The sequence below is a fragment of the Lepisosteus platostomus genome, chromosome 6 (genome assembly GCF_059453375.1).
Source record: "Lepisosteus platostomus isolate fLepPlt1 chromosome 6, fLepPlt1.hap1, whole genome shotgun sequence".
Taxonomy (NCBI): Eukaryota; Metazoa; Chordata; class Actinopteri; order Semionotiformes; family Lepisosteidae; genus Lepisosteus; species Lepisosteus platostomus.
The window spans coordinates 31038787-31060936 of record NC_142616.1 but is presented as its reverse complement, the minus strand read 5'-3'; the positions used below and the strand labels follow the sequence as shown (position 1 = coordinate 31060936).

Below are 22150 nucleotides of genomic sequence, written 5' to 3'. Positions count from 1 at the left end.
TTTCTATTTGATCATCTTCCTCAAAGGCTTCTGCTCTTTAAATACTGACATCTGTCACTATTGTATAATTTTTTATCTAAGTATGGGTTTGTCAAAATTGACTGTTTTGTCCACCAACTTACAGTAACTACAGCATTTATACTTCACAACAGATTCAAAGTCATATCTTAATGTGCCATTACAGCACAAACTGCTACAAATTGGCAAAGAACTTCCAATGTAATAGAATACAGAAATGTACCTCTATATCCCATGTTACTTTTGCAACATATAACATTTGGCCAGGCTTCTCATCAACTACATCTATACACTTGCTAGCAGTGTGTATTTTTAAGGGGAAACAAAAGTGAATTTATCTTGGCATGACAGATAAGATAGTTAAAACACAGAACGTCTTAAAATCTTTCAATAATGGTACACATCACACTATTTAAATATTAGTATTGGCTTCTCTCTAAATACAGCGAACAACTTTATAAACTTGTTCATATTCTGTAACTTTTGATAAATGCTACCAGGTAAATAGTCAACAAACCTAGACAGTATTCTGATTACAGGTCAATAAAAAATAGGAAAATTCAACCTCTTTCCATAAGTAAAAACATACGAAGTTGAATCTTGCAGACATTTTATATAACAAACCATAGGTTTTCAGATGCTGGTAAACAGACGTGTGGCAGTAAGAATAAAGTCTTTTTCTCTCAAAATATTTTAAAATCTTTGCACATCCAGCACTGGCCAGACATTCACACGGATGCATAGACACCCAAAGCTTCAGAGAAAATCCTCAAACACATCTGAAGCACAAGAGAGTATGGGTCGGGCGGCACAGAGGCGCTGTGGTTTGCATTGCTGTCCTGCGGCACCGGGGCCCTGGATTCAGTACCTGACCTGGGGTGCGATTGGCAGGGAGTTTATACATTCTCTCCGAGCTGGGTTTCCTCTGGCTGCTGTACTTAACATCTCTGTGTTACTACTAAACACAGTAGTTTCATCTTGAGCAACTTCAATGTTCAATCCTCAAACACAGGCACATCTAGCTATATTGCTAACTTAATAATCCATGCTTCCCTTGTCTTTCAAAGGCAAGTTTAATTTTGACTGTCTGACAGAACACTTCCACAGAAAAAGACTGCAATGCCAAAGAATCTAGAAGAAGCTGTGATAACCAACATGATTTAAAACATGATGACAAGCAAATGTAATTTCCAATTAAAATAAAAAGTCGCCTCTCTTCTTTCATCTCTGGCCTGCAGCACTGATGCCGTTGCCAATTCACCTTTCGAGACTTGAAAGTCACTTAAGGTTCTGTACCTTGCAGGTCTCCACACATAGATCGGTACTGTATTTGTAAGGACAATACTGACAATTCTTAAAGGAAGGATAATAAGAGCATCACAAATGGGTTCAAATTTGTACAGGTACTGAATGCCTACAGGATTTGTGGCCAGTTACACAAAGTTTGCACTTGTACGTCTTTTTTTCACCTCTGGATCAACCAGTGAACAACCAAAACCACATTGTTTTTTAATTATGTCTTTCATTTCGAATACATGTTTACATACTACTATGACAGTGGATGACTTATGTGATAGGCCTCATAAAAGACAAGGAGGGCTCTCTGCAATATCTCTGCTTAGATCTTCTGCCTATAATGATGCTATTTATTTATCTTCACAAGTGTAAGATGATACCAGAGCATGATTGGAATCCTTACAGATTTATCAACGTTAATTCTTAGCACGCTACGTTAACACCCGACTTACCTAAAAGTACATTCCCAAGAGACGTAGACAGCCGATCTTCAATTTTTGATTTTTCAGAAAAGAGAAGTGGAATTGAAGAGAATTTATTGAAGCAGTCTGAAAAAAGCACACGCAGTCCCCTAATCTAAGCCCCTCTATTGGACCCTAGGCACCAATCTCACTTGATGAAAAGCACCAAGAGCAGAGTAAATATCCAGGAGCACACCTTACAACAGCATGGAGCTATCTGTTCTTGCTGAGTCAAGTGATCTGAAAATTCATTAAGTGCTGCAATCGATCTTGAAATGGAATTGAACCTCATGCCAGTCTTAAATTTACATTTGATGCGCAAGTTTCTGCCCTCAGATAAACTGAAAACACTATTGCCTCCTTTGCCCTGTACTTCAGTTGTCACCCTTTGCAGAAGAGGTCTTTTGAGACTGGTGTTGGAAAATTATTGTAAAAATCAAATAAAGCTAAAAACTTAAACGGGACATTGCCCAATTGCTGTGAGCTTTGGAAAGTCAGAAATCTCACTAATGAAAATAACTTATTGGAGTGTTCTGAAGCTTACTAATCTCAGGAGCTTTTACATTTACTCTGGCAGAGCAGCAGCAGCTCTTTGTAAAGATAAGATTCTGCTGGAAGTTCACATTTCACCCACTAGAATACAACACCTGCAATGACTAATGACATTTTAGATGATAATGAAAAGAGGAATGAAATTGTAACTTGCTGCTAAAGGGAGGCAGCATCCAACAAACACCTGCTTCTTTCCATACTTCACATATACAAAAAGCAGAACCTCTTTGAACTGTTAATACAAGCACTGAAACCCCTCTTTCATTTGTGCCTCCCCCTGCCTGTTGAGTTCTTGTTCTGGTCTCTCTCATTTCCAACAGACCTGAAAAAGCTTGCACAGCCCAAAGGTTTGACTTTTCCCCTTTTCAGCATATAACTCGCTGCTTTACTCTTCAGATTAACAGGTATAAACTCACTTAAGCTTTGCTGCAAAAGTTAAAATTGTTGCTGCTGTTTTTTGCAATCATATATATACAACTAATGACACCTACTGCAAAGATGCTCACAAGAACACCTTAATGGTTCCTTTCATTGATCTGAGAGCCAGCTACCTGTGAAATCCCCTCCCTTACTTGATTCCCTGGACCTAAAGTGTGAGCATATTGTTAATGATTGATAATCATATACCATTTGCTTCATTATTATCCGTCGCTTATTTTTGAGAGGTGCGTGCTGTTATCCAAGATAACTCAAAGATTATTTTAACATTATTTTAATGTTGTGTAATTTGAAGCAGTAGCATCACTCCCCATCAGCTTGTTATGTAATGTGAGTGATCTTTCAGTAACTAAACCTTTAATTAAACTAACAAGTTGCTTGATTGGAACATGTGCAAGTCTTGTTTTTCCAGCTCAAAGGTTTAGACTGTTAAGTTGTTTATGAAATTCAATAACTAAATGGCAGCCTCCAACAGGTTTAAGAGAAAAACAATCAGTTTAACTAAACCCCATTTCTACATCAAGTGTTCAGCTGTAACTGAGTGCTTTGTGTGTGTAGCACCCAGTGAAAACTGCCGCTTGCTATGCAATGTGTTGTGGATATATGTTGTGTATTGCTTCTACAGTTAGCTCAAGGTGTAGAAGCTTGAGAAGTGAGTTTTTTTAAAAGAAAAAAAAGGAAAAATTATTGTTTTGGAGGGAGTGTGTCCTTCATGGACTTTGAGGGAAAAAAAACATTGTCCATCCCTGTGCTGTTCAGGAGCACATCAAATAAATTAATAAGAGGTGTCAGAGTTTGGGGGGTAACATGTGGGCCTCCAGGACTTGGAACATGTAAAAAACACAACCTCGGTATCGTCTGGGTTTAATCTAAGCTGAGGGAAAAAAAGTTTTATCCTGAGTAAAAGGGTGTGGTGAGAGAAAGGAGATATATTTGATTGCCGACAAATCTCTCGGTGTCATTTCTTAACTCAAACTTTGTACTAAAGTATTGGAAAGAAGTAGAATTGTTTTTTAAGAACACTTTTAATGAATTTGGTCTCATTCAAGTGAATGGGCTTACATATAATATGCAACTGCGCAGCAACTGTCCCATGTTTTTAAGGAAAGCAGGAAAAGAGGAAAGACGGCAACGCAGTTTTCTGGATTCTGCTGCAGTCCGACAGCCATTTCCAAAGTTTCAGAAGCGTCATTAGTCCAGGTTAGTAATTAAATGCTTGGTCAAAGTTTCTTTTCTGACCCTCCCGTCTGTCGTTCCTCCCTCCTCTGCCCCGGTTGTTCCTGCCCCCTCTGCTCCGGTCGTTCCTGCCCCCTCTGCTCCGGTCGTTCCTGCCCCCTCGGCCTCTGCCAAAGGAAGATCTGCCTCCGAACCTGGAGCCGTGGTCCCTGCTGGGAGCTTCCTCCAGCTCGGGGAGCTCCGTTGCCACACATAGCTGCCAGCGGCGGGAGTCCTGCCACTTTTCCTGTGCAAGACAGTTTTTCAACATTAGTGAAAGCTGGCCAAGGCATGTCAAACACTTGCTTTCTCCAAGTTAAAGCATTAAATTAATACACCCCATTGGAGAGACCAGGGAACTAAAATATGGGAGAGGTTTTCCATCTCTGCAGAGAAATGGCACAGGAACTGGTTAATCAAACACCTGTCAGACACCTGTCATGACAACATGTCAGAGTTGAAACATGTATCCACACTTTCTGTTTGATTAAACTTCTAGCAGCAAGAGCACATATTTCATGTTACCAAGCACAAGCTAAGCAATCCAAGATAACTAAAAGATTATTTTAACACGTAATGTTGTGTAATTTGAAGCAGTAGCATCACTCTCCATCAGCTTGAGCGTTAAGCTTCTAAGCTGCTGGCTTGGAAACCCAATATGTGCGCTCCAGCTTCAAACTGATGATGTACGATGCTTGGCTATAGAGTTCCATCACATGTGCATGGACTTTGTCTCCAGTGGTTCAGAACAAACCAGTCTTGCCCCTCTAGTCTTTCCAATGACATGTTTCGAAGGGTCACCAATACATCGGACTATACAAAAATCAACCGGTTGTTACCAAGATTTCCTTCACGTTTTCTTCTGGGACATCAAAGCATACTCCCTAAAAATAACACAAGGAAAAAATGAGAAGTTGCACAAAAGCAGCGTGCTGTGAATAACAACTTGAGAACTGTTACACATGAGACGAGACCATTCGGTGCAGATAGTCTGTTTGGTACTTGGTACTCAATTGATCCAAGGATCTCATCCAATTGCTTCACAAATGAAGCCAGGATATTGGCTGAGTAGTTACTTCCATACTTTGGGTAAAGCAGTGCCTTCAGTTCTCAGTTTTAAATGCACTTCCATTTAGTTTCAACTTGTGCTCTTTGGTTGGCGTTTCAGTGTGCATTTGGACAAAATCCACTGGGTTGACTAAGGCTAGAATAAGGTCTTTCCATGAGTACTTTATGCCATTGGGAAGGACGAAGTGTGGAGTTCATGCTGGATAGGACTGGGATATTGATGCCTCTGGGAGCATTTCAGAGTTCAACTACATGCCTCACACTATATGTACCAGTCTTATTCTAATCAGAAAGTCACTCTCCTTGAGGCAGCAACCTCTGCTTACTGCACAGATAAATTAATGGCCTGCCTGATCTGTTGGTCTTCAACAAACCTTTGCATAGGAAAGTACATTTAACTGGCAAAACGCATATGGCTTTGTGCCTTCTCAGCTCTGACCTTCATGCACTATTCCAGAAAAAAAGAAGCTTCTTCCAAAAACACTGGTCATGTTTTTGCGTGTTACACTAGATCACCAGGGACATTAGTGCAAATTTTTCTAATGTTCACATACTAACTCACATCTTGGTTTGTAACTTGTAACTTGAATACTTGACAAGAATCTCACAGACAAGTGCATGGAGCAGTACTTACAGTCTTCCCTTTTACGAAGGTTAATCTCGTGATCTTGCTGTCTATGTCCTCTCCAAGCTGTTCCTTCAGCCCCCTCCAGGCATAGCTCATTGTGTGCATTTCTATTGAGCAGGTCAACACCATAGTAACAAAGCCCTGGGTGAAGAAAATAAAAATATTGACTTTCTGATGTTAAGAAATCGACTCACAGAAGGAAAAGTGGGGAAAGGCACTGTTTACAGGAGAAGAGCAGCAGAGAAAGGATGCACAGTCACTTGCCGTATCTATACCTATAGGTGCTGCAATATTTCTTCATGTAAAAAAACACATCTAAATATCCAAACACTTTATTTAGCTGACTGGGATTCTGTCGAATAAGTGACACTGTTGAGCAGCTGGACATGAAGTCTTAGTCTTGAAGTGTCTATTAAGGTTTAGATATATTTATATATATTTTTATTAATGTTTCTGGGAACACAGGCTTTTCATGTTGCATCCAAGTTATAAAAATGAACAAGCAATGGTGTTTCTCTGCTTAGCTCTCCAGAGGGTCTTAAGAAACTTATTTCAAAACTACCCCAAACTGTGCTGTAACTTCTCAGATCTTTAACTGAGCAAAAATCGCACTGCATTGATCAATTGATTTATTGAGATGATTTCTATTATCAAGAACCACGTCCTATCCTGGTTCTCTACAAACTACAAATGAAATAGGAGCTTCTAATCTATATTTCAATTCAAACAGCTTAAGTCATCTGGAAAGTTAATGAATATTTTCCTTTACAGAATTTTTAATATTTCTGATAGTGGGCCATGGCCACTGTAAACTGAAAATGGAATAGATTAACTTGAAAAGTCCGGATACCAACAGCCCTTTATTAGCACATGAATGTGAGTATACGTACAGCATCACAGGACAGCAGAGAGCGCTGTTCAATGGACTTGGCGCCAGAGATGTGTGCCAAGGCGGCAGCCAAGGCTTCTACTGCCCCTCGCTCTTCCACCAGCTTCTCTGCTGCTGAGCGGAAATACTCAATAGCAGCTGGGGGCACTGAATCCAGAAACCTGCGTTGGCGAAAGTGACAGACATGTGACCGCAGCACATCACCCCCGTGCACACCCCGACCCCCCTTTCCACTCTTAACTTTAACACTTCCAAAAACTTTGAATAACATGTCCAACAATGAGCCAGATCGACCCATTGGCCAACGCCCATCGTACACATGAAAGGACCGCCCACTATAATGGCACAAATATGCAGCCTCCAATGGCAAATTTCATTAATGGGAACTACGTTTATAATATTAAGTGGGAAGACAACACCTCCATGCTGAAGCCAAGCCTAGTTTCTAATTCTGAAAAGGGGAAGCAGGGCCTCTCTCAAGTGACTCAACGGGGAAAGGCGCTAGCCAAACGTAGGTTAAGCTCCATGATGACTAGTTTGAGCCCGGGTCTTGTCACTGGCCATCTGGGACCGGATTCCCTAAGTGTGGTACACAGGAGGCTGAGTGCCTCAAAGGTACTGTAAGAAGAATCGGTCAGGCTCTATAAGCATTCAGGGACACAGTGACCCCAGTGGCCTCTTGGTGCTTGCAGGCATGCGGTGCCGTCGGCGACGGAGAGATGCCACTCCTCAAGCTGAACCTCCAGGACAGAAAAGTGGTGTACGCGATGTGTTAGAAATAGACTGAAGGTGAGCAGGCAGGAGGAGTCTGTTTCTGCATTACTGTCGTCCCCTGTGTGCCATCACTGGGATCGTGAAGGCAAGCCGAGACATGAAAAACACACAGCTGGCACTTCCAAATTGGCTGGGTATAACAAATATAATTACAGATACTTAAATTTAAGGAACAAAAAAAAGAGATAAGGGGAATCCAATTAAGTGGCATGCTTGTACCATTATTCAGGTTACAGATAGAAAGACTGCACACTTGAACCAAAGAGTGCTGGACAGATCCTGAGACAGGTTAAGAGAAGTTGACAAATCCCTGATCAAGGGTTTTTCGGCTCTTTTTATAAAGTTACATTTTTTCTAGTTTTTCTAAAATTTCTATTTTTGATATTTTCTGTTTAAGTTCTTTTTTGGCCTCAGCTCACATATTTAGCAGAAAACATGTTGGTTAACTGAAGCTGACCTACTACGTTTGCACAACAGGACATGTTCTGACTGTCAAAAGTTACAGTAGTAGATGTATACGATTACTTTTTAACGGAGATTCTGTTACTGTTTTAACGGAGAAAAAAGAAATTTTTAACATTTCCACTGTTAAGTTCCTCATATGTACAAAGTTTTTATTCCATTACTAGTAAACTGCAGTTTTACATTTCAGTTGCAGTAGTGAAGGAAATAGAATATGCACGGATAATCAGGAAATCTAGACTCCAAAACCACAGATATGTCTGGAATCTGTGTATCATGTGAGTTTTACATGCATTATGTCACTTATCACACAATTTTAGAGGACTGTTGCGAGTTAGCAGCATACCTTAAGGCATCTTTACTGGAAGCTTGGATGATTTCATGTGCAGTTGGGACACTAACTCTCTTAAATGTTATACCCTAAAAGAAAGGCAAAATTAGACAGGGTTACAAACCTAGAAATATCCTTGCTGACTAGAACAAATTAACCTCACTTCACAAACTGTACAAAAACAAAGCAACAGAGTCTGAAACTTACAGCTTTGTACTCCACATATCTGAGCATTTGTTCTTCCTTGTGCTGGTAGAAACAAATGCAAACCCCAGTACGGCCAGCCCTGCCAGTGCGACCAGAACGATGGATGTAGGAGTCCACATCCTGAAGGAAAAAAATAACCCATAAGCAAGTCAATCACTCTGTGCAATGAGGAGCTGGATAGAAGTTGGTTGAAGGAGTCTAGAGAAAATACTGACAGCCTAAATAAAGAGCACCATCTCATGACAGAGAACAAACTGAGGACATTCACCATAATTTTTGGTGAAATTCCATCAAGGACTTGAATTTTATGATTGCAAAAAGAAATGAGTTTCAAGGCCAAAATGCATGTTAAATCTTTCATTGGCGGTGTTGGCCATTTTCAGCTTCTCACCTTTGGCGGGGAACACTGTATGACCAAGTCGACCTCTGGAATGTCCAGCCCCCGAGCTGCTACGTTCGTGGCCACCAAGACCTCGAAAGACCCGTTCCTGAAGCCCTTCAGCGTGAGCTCCCTTTGCTTCTGAGCAATATCCCCGTGCAAGGGCTGGGCAACCTGCATAGGAGGCAGACACACACAACACTGGAATAAAAACGGTGGCTCACTCCCTTCACATGCGACGCTTTCACCTAGGCAATCTGTTCATAAGGGTTTAAATATCCCAAGACTTCACGACTGGAAGCGTCACAAGATAACTGAAGCGCAAATCGCACCTGCTTGATGGACTCGTTGTGCGTCAGCTCGTCGACTTCTCTCTTAGTCTCGCAGAAGACAATTGTGCGCCCGTGGCTCCCACTGTACACCTGGATGACATCTCCTATGACCGATGCCCGCTTGGTCCAGTGACACATTATGGCCAAGTGCTATAAGAGAGGCAACGCGTACAGTGAGCGTTCACTGCTCATTTTACAATCCCACATCCCCTTGCCGTATACGCTGTGCGGAACACACTCTGAAAGAGAGCAGAACGAACTAAAGAGTTCAAGATGGTCAAAAATGAATCGGGCACATCTGCAGTTTCAGCTTGAAACATGGGCTGATGTCATGAGAAGGTCCGAGTCCCTTAGCGAAGTGAGTAAGCAGCCTGGCCTGAGACGACACCACACAATCTAATACCCCAACGCTTCTTGTCATTTTACTAAATGTTGTTTACTGAAATTGTATTCACTAGAATAACAAGAAATAGAGGTTGTAACTGTGAGGTATTTTGACAACTGTTTTATACCAAGATGTGAGCTATGAAGTGTTTGTCCAACTAAACACACAAAAATAAAAGACTGAAACTGGCCTGGTGACTCATTGAGAGACAACCGAATACTGTTATCTGACCCTTAAGGGTTTGGAATGCAGCAGTCAATTGCTCACAAACTATCTTCTAGGGAATTGGATCAAAAGTTTTAACTTATCATGAGGAAGTTTGAAGTCGTTAAATTAAATACCTAAACTCTTTCTTCACAAAGTAATACAATTCTGTAGCCAGCACAAACTGCACCTGATAGTGTTCAAAAGCACTGAAAAAAGCAGCACACAAAAGAAGTGGAAAAAAATGTTCATCGGAAAACCAGCAGCTACACTGAAACATCACAATTCTATTTCACCTACAAGTCAGAGCATTTAATTCCTGTGGAGAGGACTAGATCCTTATACATTAGAAAATTAATATGGATTTACAGGGATACACTGAACGGTATAGAAAAGGGCAAACATGAGGCACAACTTCATGGCTTGTCATTTGCAGTTCGTATCTAATCTGCTCAAGGCCTTACTTGCATTAGTAAGAAAATATAAGGCAATGGCTATCATTTGAGGTATCTCCCCAGATGTAGGAATGCCAAGAGATAGGTAAACAGATGATAAAAGGGGGTTTCTGGTTATTTACTCTGCTTAATTGCAGTAAAGTTCAATTGATTTTTCAATTACTTAAAGCCTTTAACAGCTATTAAGCACAGCATATATAAGGAGACAGGAAGACAAGGGAGAGAGAAGGAACATCACCACCACCCTTTTCTTTCTTTGATCTTGTGCAATGCACGAGGACCCTGCTCTGATCGATCTTAGAGACCAGATAATTGGCTAAGTAATCTGAATTTTATTATAGAGTTTGCCGACTTATTTTATTTTAGGAAGTTCTAATATCCTGTATTGTGGAATTCCCAAACTAAAAACACTCTCTCCTAGTTTGGTGGTGTCTTTATAGAATAGGCACCACCTTTTTAGAATAGGGTGATTTATTCCATTCACTTTTGGACATCCATTTTGTAGGAAGGAGAGTCAGGTTTGATTAAAACACAGGGATTTTTATTTTTGTCCCATTAAAATGTGAAATTGAAATTGTGGATTACATGGCTAAAACACTGTGTTTTCTGGCTCTGGATGATGTTCCTGAAACCCATTGATCTGTTTGTATGTGTTCTTATTTAATGTTGTGTAATTGATTCACTACTGACTGACACTGTTGTACAGAATAGATGACTATAGTTCATTGCTATACTATAGTTATCAGTACTGTACTACAATAAACTGATTATACATGGCTTATTTCAATGTCAACAGCTCACTGAGAGCTCCTTACTAGGAAGGTCTATCATACTTTGATAGAATTAACTAACAGACCTTAACATAAAGTGTGTAATAAAATGTAATGCACGGAAATACATTTTAGAGTAGTCAGTTCTTGGTATGATGCCTTAAACCTTACACTTTTTAAATGAAGGTGTCTTTTCTCCTTTGGTTTTAAAGTTGTTATTTAAATATATTTTATTTAACACTCTCAGACCAGTCTGACAAGTCTGTATGCCACAACAACAATAGTGCCTCTTCTGTAGAACTGCTCAGGACAAACACTAGATTCTTAGAATTGCTGATAAATTGGCATCACATCATGATACCAGGGAACTTCTCCACATTCTTCACCTACCTCCGAACTTCAAAGTACTACCGCCTGCAACTGTGACTTATAAAATAAGTATTTAACCGTACAGCTGTAATGTGGGATCTCAAGTCAGAACTTGCTTGATATTTCTGAAATGTAAAGGTGATCACAGGAGGGATCTATCTTTGAGTGCTTTCAAACTGCTCACTTTATAAAATTGCTTGATTCATTGTTTCAAAACCAGATCCCTATTTAAAAATGACTTAATTAAAGTTACTGCATGAGTTGTAACAGACCAATATCCTTGAAAGCAAGTTTTTACAGAATGTTGAATAACTGCAATCTCACAAGGAAATTTTTCACTCCAAGCTTTTTTTCATTCATTTGCAGCATATTAGCTTTACAGCAGTTATAATATATATATTGAAGTAGTTCAGGTGGGTAGCAGCGTCAGCAGGCATAGGCCGCAAACGTTTGCTCATACCTGAAGAGGGCTCCACAGCTCAAACGTTGTGTTTTTATTCTTCTCTTTTCAGCATGGAATAAAACTATTACTTGTTCCATAATATATATAAACTAATGATATCCTGCACATAGCTGTTAAAATATTTTTGTTTCCACATCACAATTCACACACTAGATTTTACCCCTAGAAGCACATCTGTATGTTTTGTGGACAGATAAAATATATCAACTAACTAAAGCACTGACAATCAAGGGATAGTATTTTAATTGTAAGATGCACTAGTAAGGCCTCATTAATAGATTATTGTCTACAACTTTGGTTGCCACATAACTAAAAAGGATATTGTTGTTCTGGAATCAGTCGAGAGCACATTATTTTTCCTGTGCCCAAAGGAAGGCCCTATATCAACAACCTAAAATAAATGAACCGCTTAGTTCTGAAGAAAGAATGTGACATCGTTTTTGAGGCGGCACCTGAAGAAGGCTAAAAAAAACCCAAAATACTGTGATTCTTCCTTCTACTTTTCAGCGATTAAGTAACCTTTACTTGTTCCTATGCGTTTAAAAACAAGTTCAGTCTGTTACGACACACGTCAACTGTTTCATTGCTACCGCTCACTGCTTAATCTTTTTACACCAGGGTCAGCCGTCAAACACACAGGGTGCCTTTACAGACAAGGGACAAGGCGAGGGGATGGGGGAAAAAAAAAAAGACTTTGCGCACACTTACTTCCACTGTGGTGGCAGTCTTCTTGGTTTTCTGACCGATGAGATCAACATGATTGTATTCGGGTCTCATGTACTTTTTGGCCACGGCATACACCCAGTGGGGACATGTGGCTGAGAAAAGCAGTGTCTGAGGGTTGTTTTCAGAATCTAAGAGAAACACAAAAAACCTGGATCACTGCAAAGATCCTGAAGCAAAACCAACTGGTGCTGTAAGTGCAGTCAGCTAAGTGGGATTTAGATGAGATGCGCAGAATCGCCAGCAAAACTTGAGAATAGGAGAAAATACACACATCTAGTACAGTAATTCTTTATGTGACTATAGTCAACCACTTTACAAAAACATACACCACATAGCAAATTGCACTCATGTTTAATTCTTATCTGAAGTGAGTGAAAGTATCTGGTCTAAATGAGGATACCAGCTGTAATCTGTGCAGGTCTGTTTAAAAATCAAGCAAGTGTTCAGTCATGATCTTTACATTATGATGATGTCCCTCCATACCCTGAACACTCAAAATTCCGACCTTAAATCACTGATCCTCCCCTCTTTCAAGCAGACTGGTCATAATTTCAATTTTGCATTTGAATTGGATTTGCTAATATTAGTTGGTCTGTCTCCAAATATTATAATAGTAACCAAAAGGTTAGTTACATACTAAATTCTCTAATCCTAAATGAATACAATTCAATAATGTATACTAAACACAGAAATTAAACTGTTACTTTCATTGCAATAAACAGAAGTATAAAGAACTTGACCGAGAAAGAGTACTTCAGTTTTCGTTATTATACACAAAGATACAGATATACATAATTTGTCAGGTGATGAAGTGTATCCGACAGCAGCTAAACATTAAGATTATAAATCCATAACCAAACCAAATAAAAACAAATATTTTTATCCATGGGAAACCTCATGTAAAAACCACAGCAGGATGATATCTACAGTAAAATGAAATTTTGATTTAGCGGTCCTTCTAAAGATTTCCTTATTGGGATCACAGACATTCCTAAACCTTTGAAGAAAAAAAAACCCTCATATAAATAAAATAAATTACCTTTCCGATAGGCAGTTGACAGGATCTCCTCTACCTGTTCTGCAAAGCCCATATCCAGCATCTGGTCCACTTCATCCAGAACCACGTGCACCAGCTTGGACAAGTCCAGCTTGTTATTCTGAAGGTGGTCTTTAATTCTCCCCGGTGTGCCCACAAGGATATCAATGCCATTGCGTATATTATCCACTGGAGAAACAAGGATTCAGAAAAAAGTTCCAGCTCTATTCTTTTTTGATAACCGAACAACAAAGTCTGATATTTGCTAAGATACTTGAAAATACAAATGCCAAAAATAAATATTTGTAAAAGGCACAATTGAGAAAACTAAAGTAGTATATCGTAGGGGAGCAACCTGATGAATGAACTAAACAGACAGCTACAACTTCATAGTGCCAATGTTAATTGCTTATCTTCCACATATTATGTTATACATTCTGGATAACTTTCAATTAGTCTTTGACAGCTTTGTTTCAGTTGCGTGCAGGGAAGTATAAGGGGGAAGCTTATTGGCATAATAATTAGCTAGTAATAACAGCATAATAATCAGCATGATAACTCGGCTGATTCAAGACTTCTTTCGTCAAGTGAACTGCATCTATGGCAGTCACCTTGAATTCTATACTGCCCAATACACCGTCTCAAGAAATGTATTTCCACTGAATTGTAAAGAGTGGGGGAAAAAAACTCACACTGGGGATTGTAGGGACTTCCACCATAGAAACAAGCCACTGATAGCTTCTTTGTGATGTCCTTGAAATCTCTTGACACTTGAAGGGCTAGCTCTCTTGTAGGAACAAGAACAAGCACCTAGGAAACAACATGTAAATACTTAATAAATCTGCCGGCAGAGTCTTCGCCTGTACGAAAGCTCTGTTTTTTTGCGGGTTGCCCCGGGCATGGTTGCCACATGCCAACAAAGTAAGGCCAGTTTGGGCTGGCGAGATTCTCCCTGTCTTTCCGAGTTAACACAAACTGCCTTTGAGGGTTACACACAATTTTCCCACTATTCACCACAGGTAATTCCAAGGAAATAAGTCATAAGGGAAAGTCCACGACCGCTCTTATTCAGTACTCAACCAAATATAACATTTTCCACGCTAGACTGAAAACAAACAAGCATCGGCAGAAATGTAAAGTTCACTATCCGTTTCCAACCAACTGAATAAACTGTGGGAAAACAGAATCAGATGAGGGGGAAAAAAGGATAACAGTGACAAACCGTTGACATTAAGCTACAGACACACTGAGGCTTGAAACTGCACCATGCAGTGAATGATATTAACAAGGTCCGTGTTTTTGTGTCATCCCAGTAAGGGAACAAAAGAGTTAGTAACTGTGCAAAAATCTGTAAAGCTGTTTTGCAGTATGGGCTGTATAATAAAAAAACAACACCAACAAAGTAAAATAAACCTCATAAAGACTAAAGAGCCCACTGACCTGCTGGTTATTTAGCCTTAAATGCAATACAACCCGAGTGCTGACAAATGAGGATAACTGTCACCACTACAGCTGTTTGTCTATCTTTTAACTCCTGAGGACCATCATTTAGCTACAGAAAATGTGCTTTCCCAATTTTTAAACAACAAACATTTGATAAAGCACACAATTCAGTTCATGAGATGCCCTCCCTGTTTTTCCCAGACCTGTTCCAAGCTCTACTGATCTGATCCTCCGCCATGACCATTTCTTTCTGAGGCTTCTCATTTACATTTGTTGTAACTAAAATAGATGACTTTTATCATCTCCTCACACCTGGAGATGGCTTCACAGCCCAATGTTGCATTTTTCCTTCCTTTCTACACGGTATTATCCTGTATTGTTCTTTTGCAACATTTCTTTTTACTCTTATTGCTTATTATTCTTGTGATAGCACTGTGTGTAACACCTTCCTTCCACTGACCATCAGATACAAAATGGGTAGAGCACTCCACGTTCTTCACAAGGTAGCGAAACACTAGAACTGTACCTGAGCATAATAAATGTTTTAATGCCCTGTGTTTTTCCATGATCACAGAGCTCAACCTGCATTTGGGAGAAAGCCTCAATTGATTAAGACACGCAAGATGCCCTGATACTATATTTAACTACACAGGTATACAACTGAAACATGACACTAATGGTGATTACAATCTATTGTATGTACATTTCATTTAAAAAATCCTGATATTACAGCATATCAGCATACAGTGTATGTGTAGTACATTTAAATAATTCCCAGTAATATTCTTCTTCCTGTTGCTGACATTGCAGTTTATCTGAGAGACTGCTGGTCTTTTCATAATTTGTCTCATCTATCAAGCAGTACCCAGAAAGTTAAGAAATTGTTTGAAACTAAATGTCATTTGAGAATCCTGCCTTTACAACATTATCTCTAACAGTTAAAACCACTAATTAAATGAAGCTCAATTATTTTAGTTTTTGCTGTTCGACAACTGCTTACACTGTTAAAAGTAGCTAGTTTCTGTAATTCATATCAGACTAATGTGCAATGACTTTCAGACAAAATCATTGACACCGATCAAGTCTTACATGGGAATATACAAGTTTGTATATCAACTAATGAAATTGTTGGTGGAAGTGTTATTATACACAAATTATACTCATATGCATCTGTGTGATAAAGAAAAAGCTGTTAAACTGTTGGGAAAATACTGTGAAAATAACCTTAGTAAAACGTATTTCACATAAAATAAGTGATCAGTGTTGGGATAAGAAATAGCTGGAGAAATCCAGATCACTGCAATAAGCAATTCTGATGGACCTGTAGGTGGCGCCTTTTCCCCAAACCAGAATTTCCAGATCAATGCCCCAGCTTGGTGCCTAGGGACACTGAAGTCTGCAGGGAGGTGCCGTCTTGTGGGTGAGATGTTAAACTGAGATCCGGACTACTTGGTAATTTAATATCTCTTGGTATCACCATGGCCTGGCTACACTCCTCTGTGAGCTTGCACAAACTGGCCTCCCTAAATTCCCCCCTTTATTCAGCTGAAGTGGTTTGCCCCATCTCCTGTCTCTGATGTGCTGCGGTCTTGGTGGGCCTGCTGCTGCATGTCACCCAGATGAGGACTGTTTCAAGGGAAATCCCAGCACTGGACAGAGCAGTGGCAGTGTCATGCAAGTCCTGACCAGGGCCTGCAGCCACTGCAATATACAACCTACAGTATATACACACACACATATAACCAAATAAAGGGATACGAGTAACTGGCAGGGAAGAGAAAAGTACAGATGCCCAGCCCGTCAAAAAAGTGGATGGCAGAGACAGGTCTAGAAAATGGGGTTAAACCCAAGCTGTCCGTTCACCCTACCTTGGGGGGTCTCCCCCTCTTCCTCTCTTCAGGAGACGACTGCAGCTTCTCGATGAGGGGAATGGCGAAGGAGAAGGTCTTTCCTGTGCCAGTCCTCGCCTGACCAACCACATCGTTCCCATCGAAAACGAAGTCGAAGGTTTTCACCTGGATGTCAAACAAGTACGTCACGCCCCTCGCTGCACGGAGAAGGCAGGAGACGCAGTTAGAACCCACAGGGACACGGTTACAGCAGAGGGACAGGAAACCACACAGGGATTAATGTTAAATGTCTTCAGATTCTGCAGAGGGAAGCCATAGCTTACTTTTGTGCACCACACCTACATTGATAATAGAAAGATGTGGAGATCAGCAGCTAAGCTGCAGTCCTCTACCTGTTAAAAGTGTCAGACTGTGAGAACATTATCTTTGAAAACAATTCTTCTAGGGTGAGCAACAAAGAAAAAAGAACAGCAGGATAAGTCAAAGCAGATTTTTGACAATAGATTTCCACATGTCTGAACTCAATGGTAGCATATGCTTAAAGGTTCCTGTAACACCCAAAATAATTTTTGGTAAATGATGCCCTCTAGTGGGCTTTATTTGTCATGCACATCAGCTCCATTTGGGCTTAAAACCAGCGTTTCTAACTGATTTTAAGTATCATAGGGAAAGAAATAAAATATAAACAGCACTTATAAACTTTACTAATATTTCAAGAAATATACCTGTGCTTTCATCTCTCATTTCTGGGTTTAATGTGGCTGAAGTGGTAGTTCTCAGTAAGGAGAGAGGTACATAAAGACAGACCACGCTTCTATTCTTGAAGTACAGGGGTTCTTTTTCTTGTGTTTTACCATCATTGTAAACACTAACATAGCACAGAAATTACTGTATTAGCTGCTGGCTAACATCACTCACGGCCCCCAGAGAAAAAGAGAAGTGAATGATGATGCTCAGTGAAAGCACTGTTGCTTATAAGTCAGAATGCAGTAGCAGTACAGAACAAAAATGAAGATATCGTGAGATCGCTCTCCAATGCTGTGCTGGGTGGCGAATCCGCAGCTGTGCTGCGACAGCTCTGTGAAGTCATACAACTGTCCCGCAAGAACACCAGAAGACACGGAATAACATACGGAGACTCATAAACCAGTGTGTTTATGCAACCGTTACTCAAGACACAAAATTTTTTAAAGAGCAACTCGATTAATGACTGGACTGGAAAACACTATCCCCCTTGGAGTACTACCATGACAGAAAAGCATGAATTTTAAGCTTTATCCTCTCTTGCATGTGAAGCACACTGTCAAATAAAAAGAGAGTCTCTCTCTATTGTCATCCTCTTTCAACCTCTGCCGTTGTCACACAGGTGCTCTGGTACTGGGTGGGCATAAACTAATCAGCATCAACTCACCAACCATTTTGTTGCTAATCAGTCAAAAGAGGCACAATTACAGGCTTAATACTGGTTTAAAATGGATAGGTAAGACGGGATGAAATACCTTGAAGAAGCTGAATGGTTTCTTTGGAGATTCGGAAATTGGAGAAGGCACCGGCTTTCTGTTCTGGAGTTAATTCCTAAACACATACAGAACACAATGGTACTTCAAAGAGAGGAACAAGTGTAATTCCAGCATCCATCTTAAATCACTGCATCTGAGGGGTATATATGTGTGTGTGGGGAGGTTCAAATACAGTGCAAAGTCAAGCTTTACATGTTTGGCTGAACATCAAACTTCTACCTTGACAGAAAAGACATGTTGCAAAAAGTGGTTCAACAATGCTGCTGACAAGTTCATATGCTCAAACTTTAAATATTCTGACAGAAAACATGCGTAAGCAAAGCCAATCCTTGCGATGTGTAACACAGCACATATAAGGCATTCTCCAGTTTGTAAAAGAAATGTAGCCAGAATTAAATAGACTTCCTTTATATGACCCGTTCAGAAAACACCACCAGTTTTTTTCCTCTGGAGTGATTTCAACAAAAACATTTACCACCAGGAGTATTTAAACACAGTGACAAGAGGCAAAGTATCAAGTGCCTGTGGATGCTGTGATCTGAAGTCTGAGTAACCAAGGAAAGAAAGGCTTCTTTAGAATTAATAATGCACAGTCTTGGGACTCAGAAATAAAAAACGGCACAATTGTGTAGAGACTAGTATAAAGAAAATAAATGCACAGCCAACTGAATTAATAAAACCAAGAGTATACCTTAATTACAGATTAAAGCAACTGTGGAAAATAGGTCTTTAAGCAAGGTTCAAAAAAACATGTCAACAGACCTCAGCAGAGTAAGAAGGCCTAAATCAATATGTCCTACATTAAGAGATGGAGTTAACACATGCAATAAGCCTTAAAATAATCAGGTGCTAAGCCGTTCTGTGCTTTATACGTGAGCAGAACATCGGTGTCCACTCTAAATTTCCAATTATTTTTTATAATTATATAGTTAACGAAGTCCTAGAAGAACTCTTGTAGTCTACATTGACGACTGTAGGGGACAAAAAAGTCTTCATGAAGGAAATGCCCACTTAATTTAAAACATCTTCCCTTCCTTTCTTTTTAGTAAAGCTCCACCAAGCCCGATTTTATTTCACTTTTCAACTGAACACCAAATAGACTAGCCCACGTAACAAACAGAGTCACATGAAGGGCGGACGTCAGATAATTAGGATCTCTTAGGATCTCCATTAAAACACACACACGCAGGTCTTTCAAGTAAAACCGAGGAGCAGGCTTTGAGCATGCCGGTTTAGAAACGCGAAGGACCAGCCGGATTTCATACCTCCGCTTCCTTCTCGCTGTCGATGCTGGAGTCCTCGCTGGAATGAGACGGGGTGAGCACCGAGGCTCCCTGCTCCGGGGAGCTGCTGGCTTGCCGTTTCAACTTCTTTGTCGAGACGCCATTGACGACTGCCTTCCCCGTCTTCTTCGGCTGATGGGGAAGCGTTAAACAGCACAACGTTCTTTAGGGCAGCTGCAAAAGTGTGTTTTCCTTGGGATAATTACATCTCGTGCTGCTCTGAAATCAAAACTATTTTTAAAACAGGTACTGCAGGTATAGAGGTCAAATGCTGGGCTATGACAGTGATTTAAGAAGCGTGTAGGGAACTTTTAACATTTAATGCCAGCAGCCATACCACCCTGCTACTCACACCTGGCAGCCCACTAAAGCTCAGCAGGTGTGAGCCTGGTCAGTACCTGGATAGGAGACCTCCTGGGAAAACTAAGGTTGCTGCTGGAAGAGGTGTTAGTGGGGCCAGTAGGGGGCGCTCACCCCGCAGTATGTGTGGTTCCTAATGCCCCGGTATAGCGACAGGGACACTATACTCTGTAAAAAGGCACCGTCCTTCAGATGAGACGTAAAACTGAGGTCCTGACTCCCTGTGGTCATTAAAAATCCCAGGGCGTTTCTTGAAAAGAGTAGGGGTGTATCCCTGGTGTCCTGGCCAAATTTCCCATGGCTCTTACCAATCACGGCCTCCTAATAATTCCAATCTATGAACTGGCTTCATCACTCTGTTCTCCTCCCCACTAAATAGCTGATGTGTGGTGAGTGTTCTGGTGCACTATGGCTGCCGTCACATCATCCAGGTGGGGCTGCACATTGGTGGTGGTGGAGGGGAGTCCCCATTACCTGTAAAGCGCTTTGAGTGGAGTGTCCAGATAAGCGCTGTATAAGTGTAAGCAATTATTAATAACCTGTGAATGCCAATTTTTTCCTTCCTTCTAAACATAAACACTTAAGTAGCCCAATGGCACTGCACTCCACCGGGTATAAAGATATCCTAGAGACTGAACTAACTCCAGATGTAATCAAAAGAGCTACCTTCTCTACCGGCATTAATACAACACGTGTAAATGAAAAGCTTTAAAACCTGACCAGCAGATTCACAAGCGTTACCTTAGGCTCTGTTTCATGGCCAGAATCACTGCCGGATTCTTCACTGGAATGAGGCAAATCTTTCATTAATGGTGTTCCATTGACGGATTTGGACTTGTGTTTCTTTGCTGAGCTGCCCCTGACGGCGTCTCCGTTACTTGTCGTTTCAGAGGCTGGTGGCTCTTCGACAGAAGCCCGCTTTTTCTTCTTGGGAGGAGGTGTGTCAGTCTCATCGGGCTGCCCTTCCACTGTTCCCTTTTTTTTCTTGGGTTTCTTTTCATCCTTAGATTTCTTTCCCTTCTTTTGTTTCTGCCGAGCAACAACAAAAACATACTTCGTCCAATGTGTTTACAAGCAATCCAAGTATATACCCAACATGTGGTACCTAAAACGCCTGGCACTTGACAGCGTAAACCATGAAGATGTTTTGTGGATAAAACCCACAGCTCACTGTCTTTACATAAGCATGGTCGTTTTAAGTATTTGAACGTCACACTTTTATCATGTTGTCTGACAAGTGCTACAACAACGAAACTACATTATATAAATATACCAGAATGTAAAGATAAATTAGTAATACGTATTATTGATTACCTTAGTCAAATGCTACTCTGTTGTCCCGTCATAAGAATTAAATCTACTTTCTCAGAAAACGTTTAAATATCTCACACACGTGTACACTCTCAGACACACGTGCTTGGCATCCATGTAACTTCTGACTGGGTACAGTATAAACACGAATGCTATTATAGCTATAAACCATCGCCTTTCCCCACCTTGGATGGCTTATAGTCCTCCATACTGGTGTCAAGATCGTCTTCCATCCCGATGTCTTCACTTTCAACAATCTTTCCCGGCATTTTCACCCGATAAGTTCTCCCAAAGACGGGCTCCTACTGCCGTCTCGGCGACAAAGCTAACAAGGAAAGAACATCCCCCTCCACAGCAACCATATCCGCTATCAGGACTACGGCAAGCTAGAGACGCCAAACAGAGCGCGTCGCTCCATGCGGCTGAGAGACCAGCTGCGTGTCCAGAAACAAGGTGTTTATTCACTGGAAGTGGAATAAAAGTCAAGACGTGTAGGACTCCGGTAACACCAGACTAAAAACAAACAATGCAAACGTGGTGAAAATAGTTTGTACCTACCTAGATAATTGCACTGTTTCATTTTATTGCTACAACACTTAAACGAGGGTGTTTAAAACTCATTTTTCTTACCTCTTCACCAACCTTGGTTTGCCAGTAACACGTTGTTTGAAGGCTGCTCTGCTCAGTTACTGCATTCTACAGGTGAAACATCAAGGCCCTTCAACACCTGGGATCGAGGAGAGTGTCCCTTTTGTCCCAAAGACCACGTAAACATTACAATTAAAAACAAATATTCATCCACAAAAGAACAGTGCGTCCTGGAGAAATGGAACTAGCTGGGAGAAATTGAACTAGCTGGGAGAAATTGAACTCGCTGAAATAAATGTTTGCTGAGTTATGTTGCATTAATAATTATTGGAAATTA

At 40.5% G+C, this 22150-nt stretch overlaps 1 protein-coding gene across 1 annotated transcript; it reads right to left on the bottom strand.

The window, feature by feature from the left end:
• Positions 1-3771: 3771 nt before the first annotated feature.
• Positions 3772-21571, bottom strand: ddx21 (DEAD (Asp-Glu-Ala-Asp) box helicase 21). The gene is made up of 16 exons (XM_088635350.1): positions 21411-21571; positions 20656-20943; positions 19537-19686; positions 18251-18326; positions 16770-16948; positions 14151-14268; positions 13462-13647; positions 12405-12550; positions 9051-9200; positions 8731-8892; positions 8340-8459; positions 8148-8221; positions 6567-6726; positions 5683-5817; positions 4820-4864; positions 3772-4227 (listed from the first exon to the last, which is right to left on the bottom strand). Exons 1-16 carry the CDS (start codon positions 21492-21494, stop codon positions 3967-3969), a joined length of 2334 nt encoding a protein of 777 aa, XP_088491476.1. The 5' UTR covers positions 21495-21571; the 3' UTR covers positions 3772-3966.
• Between the last annotated feature and the right edge of the window lie 579 nt (positions 21572-22150).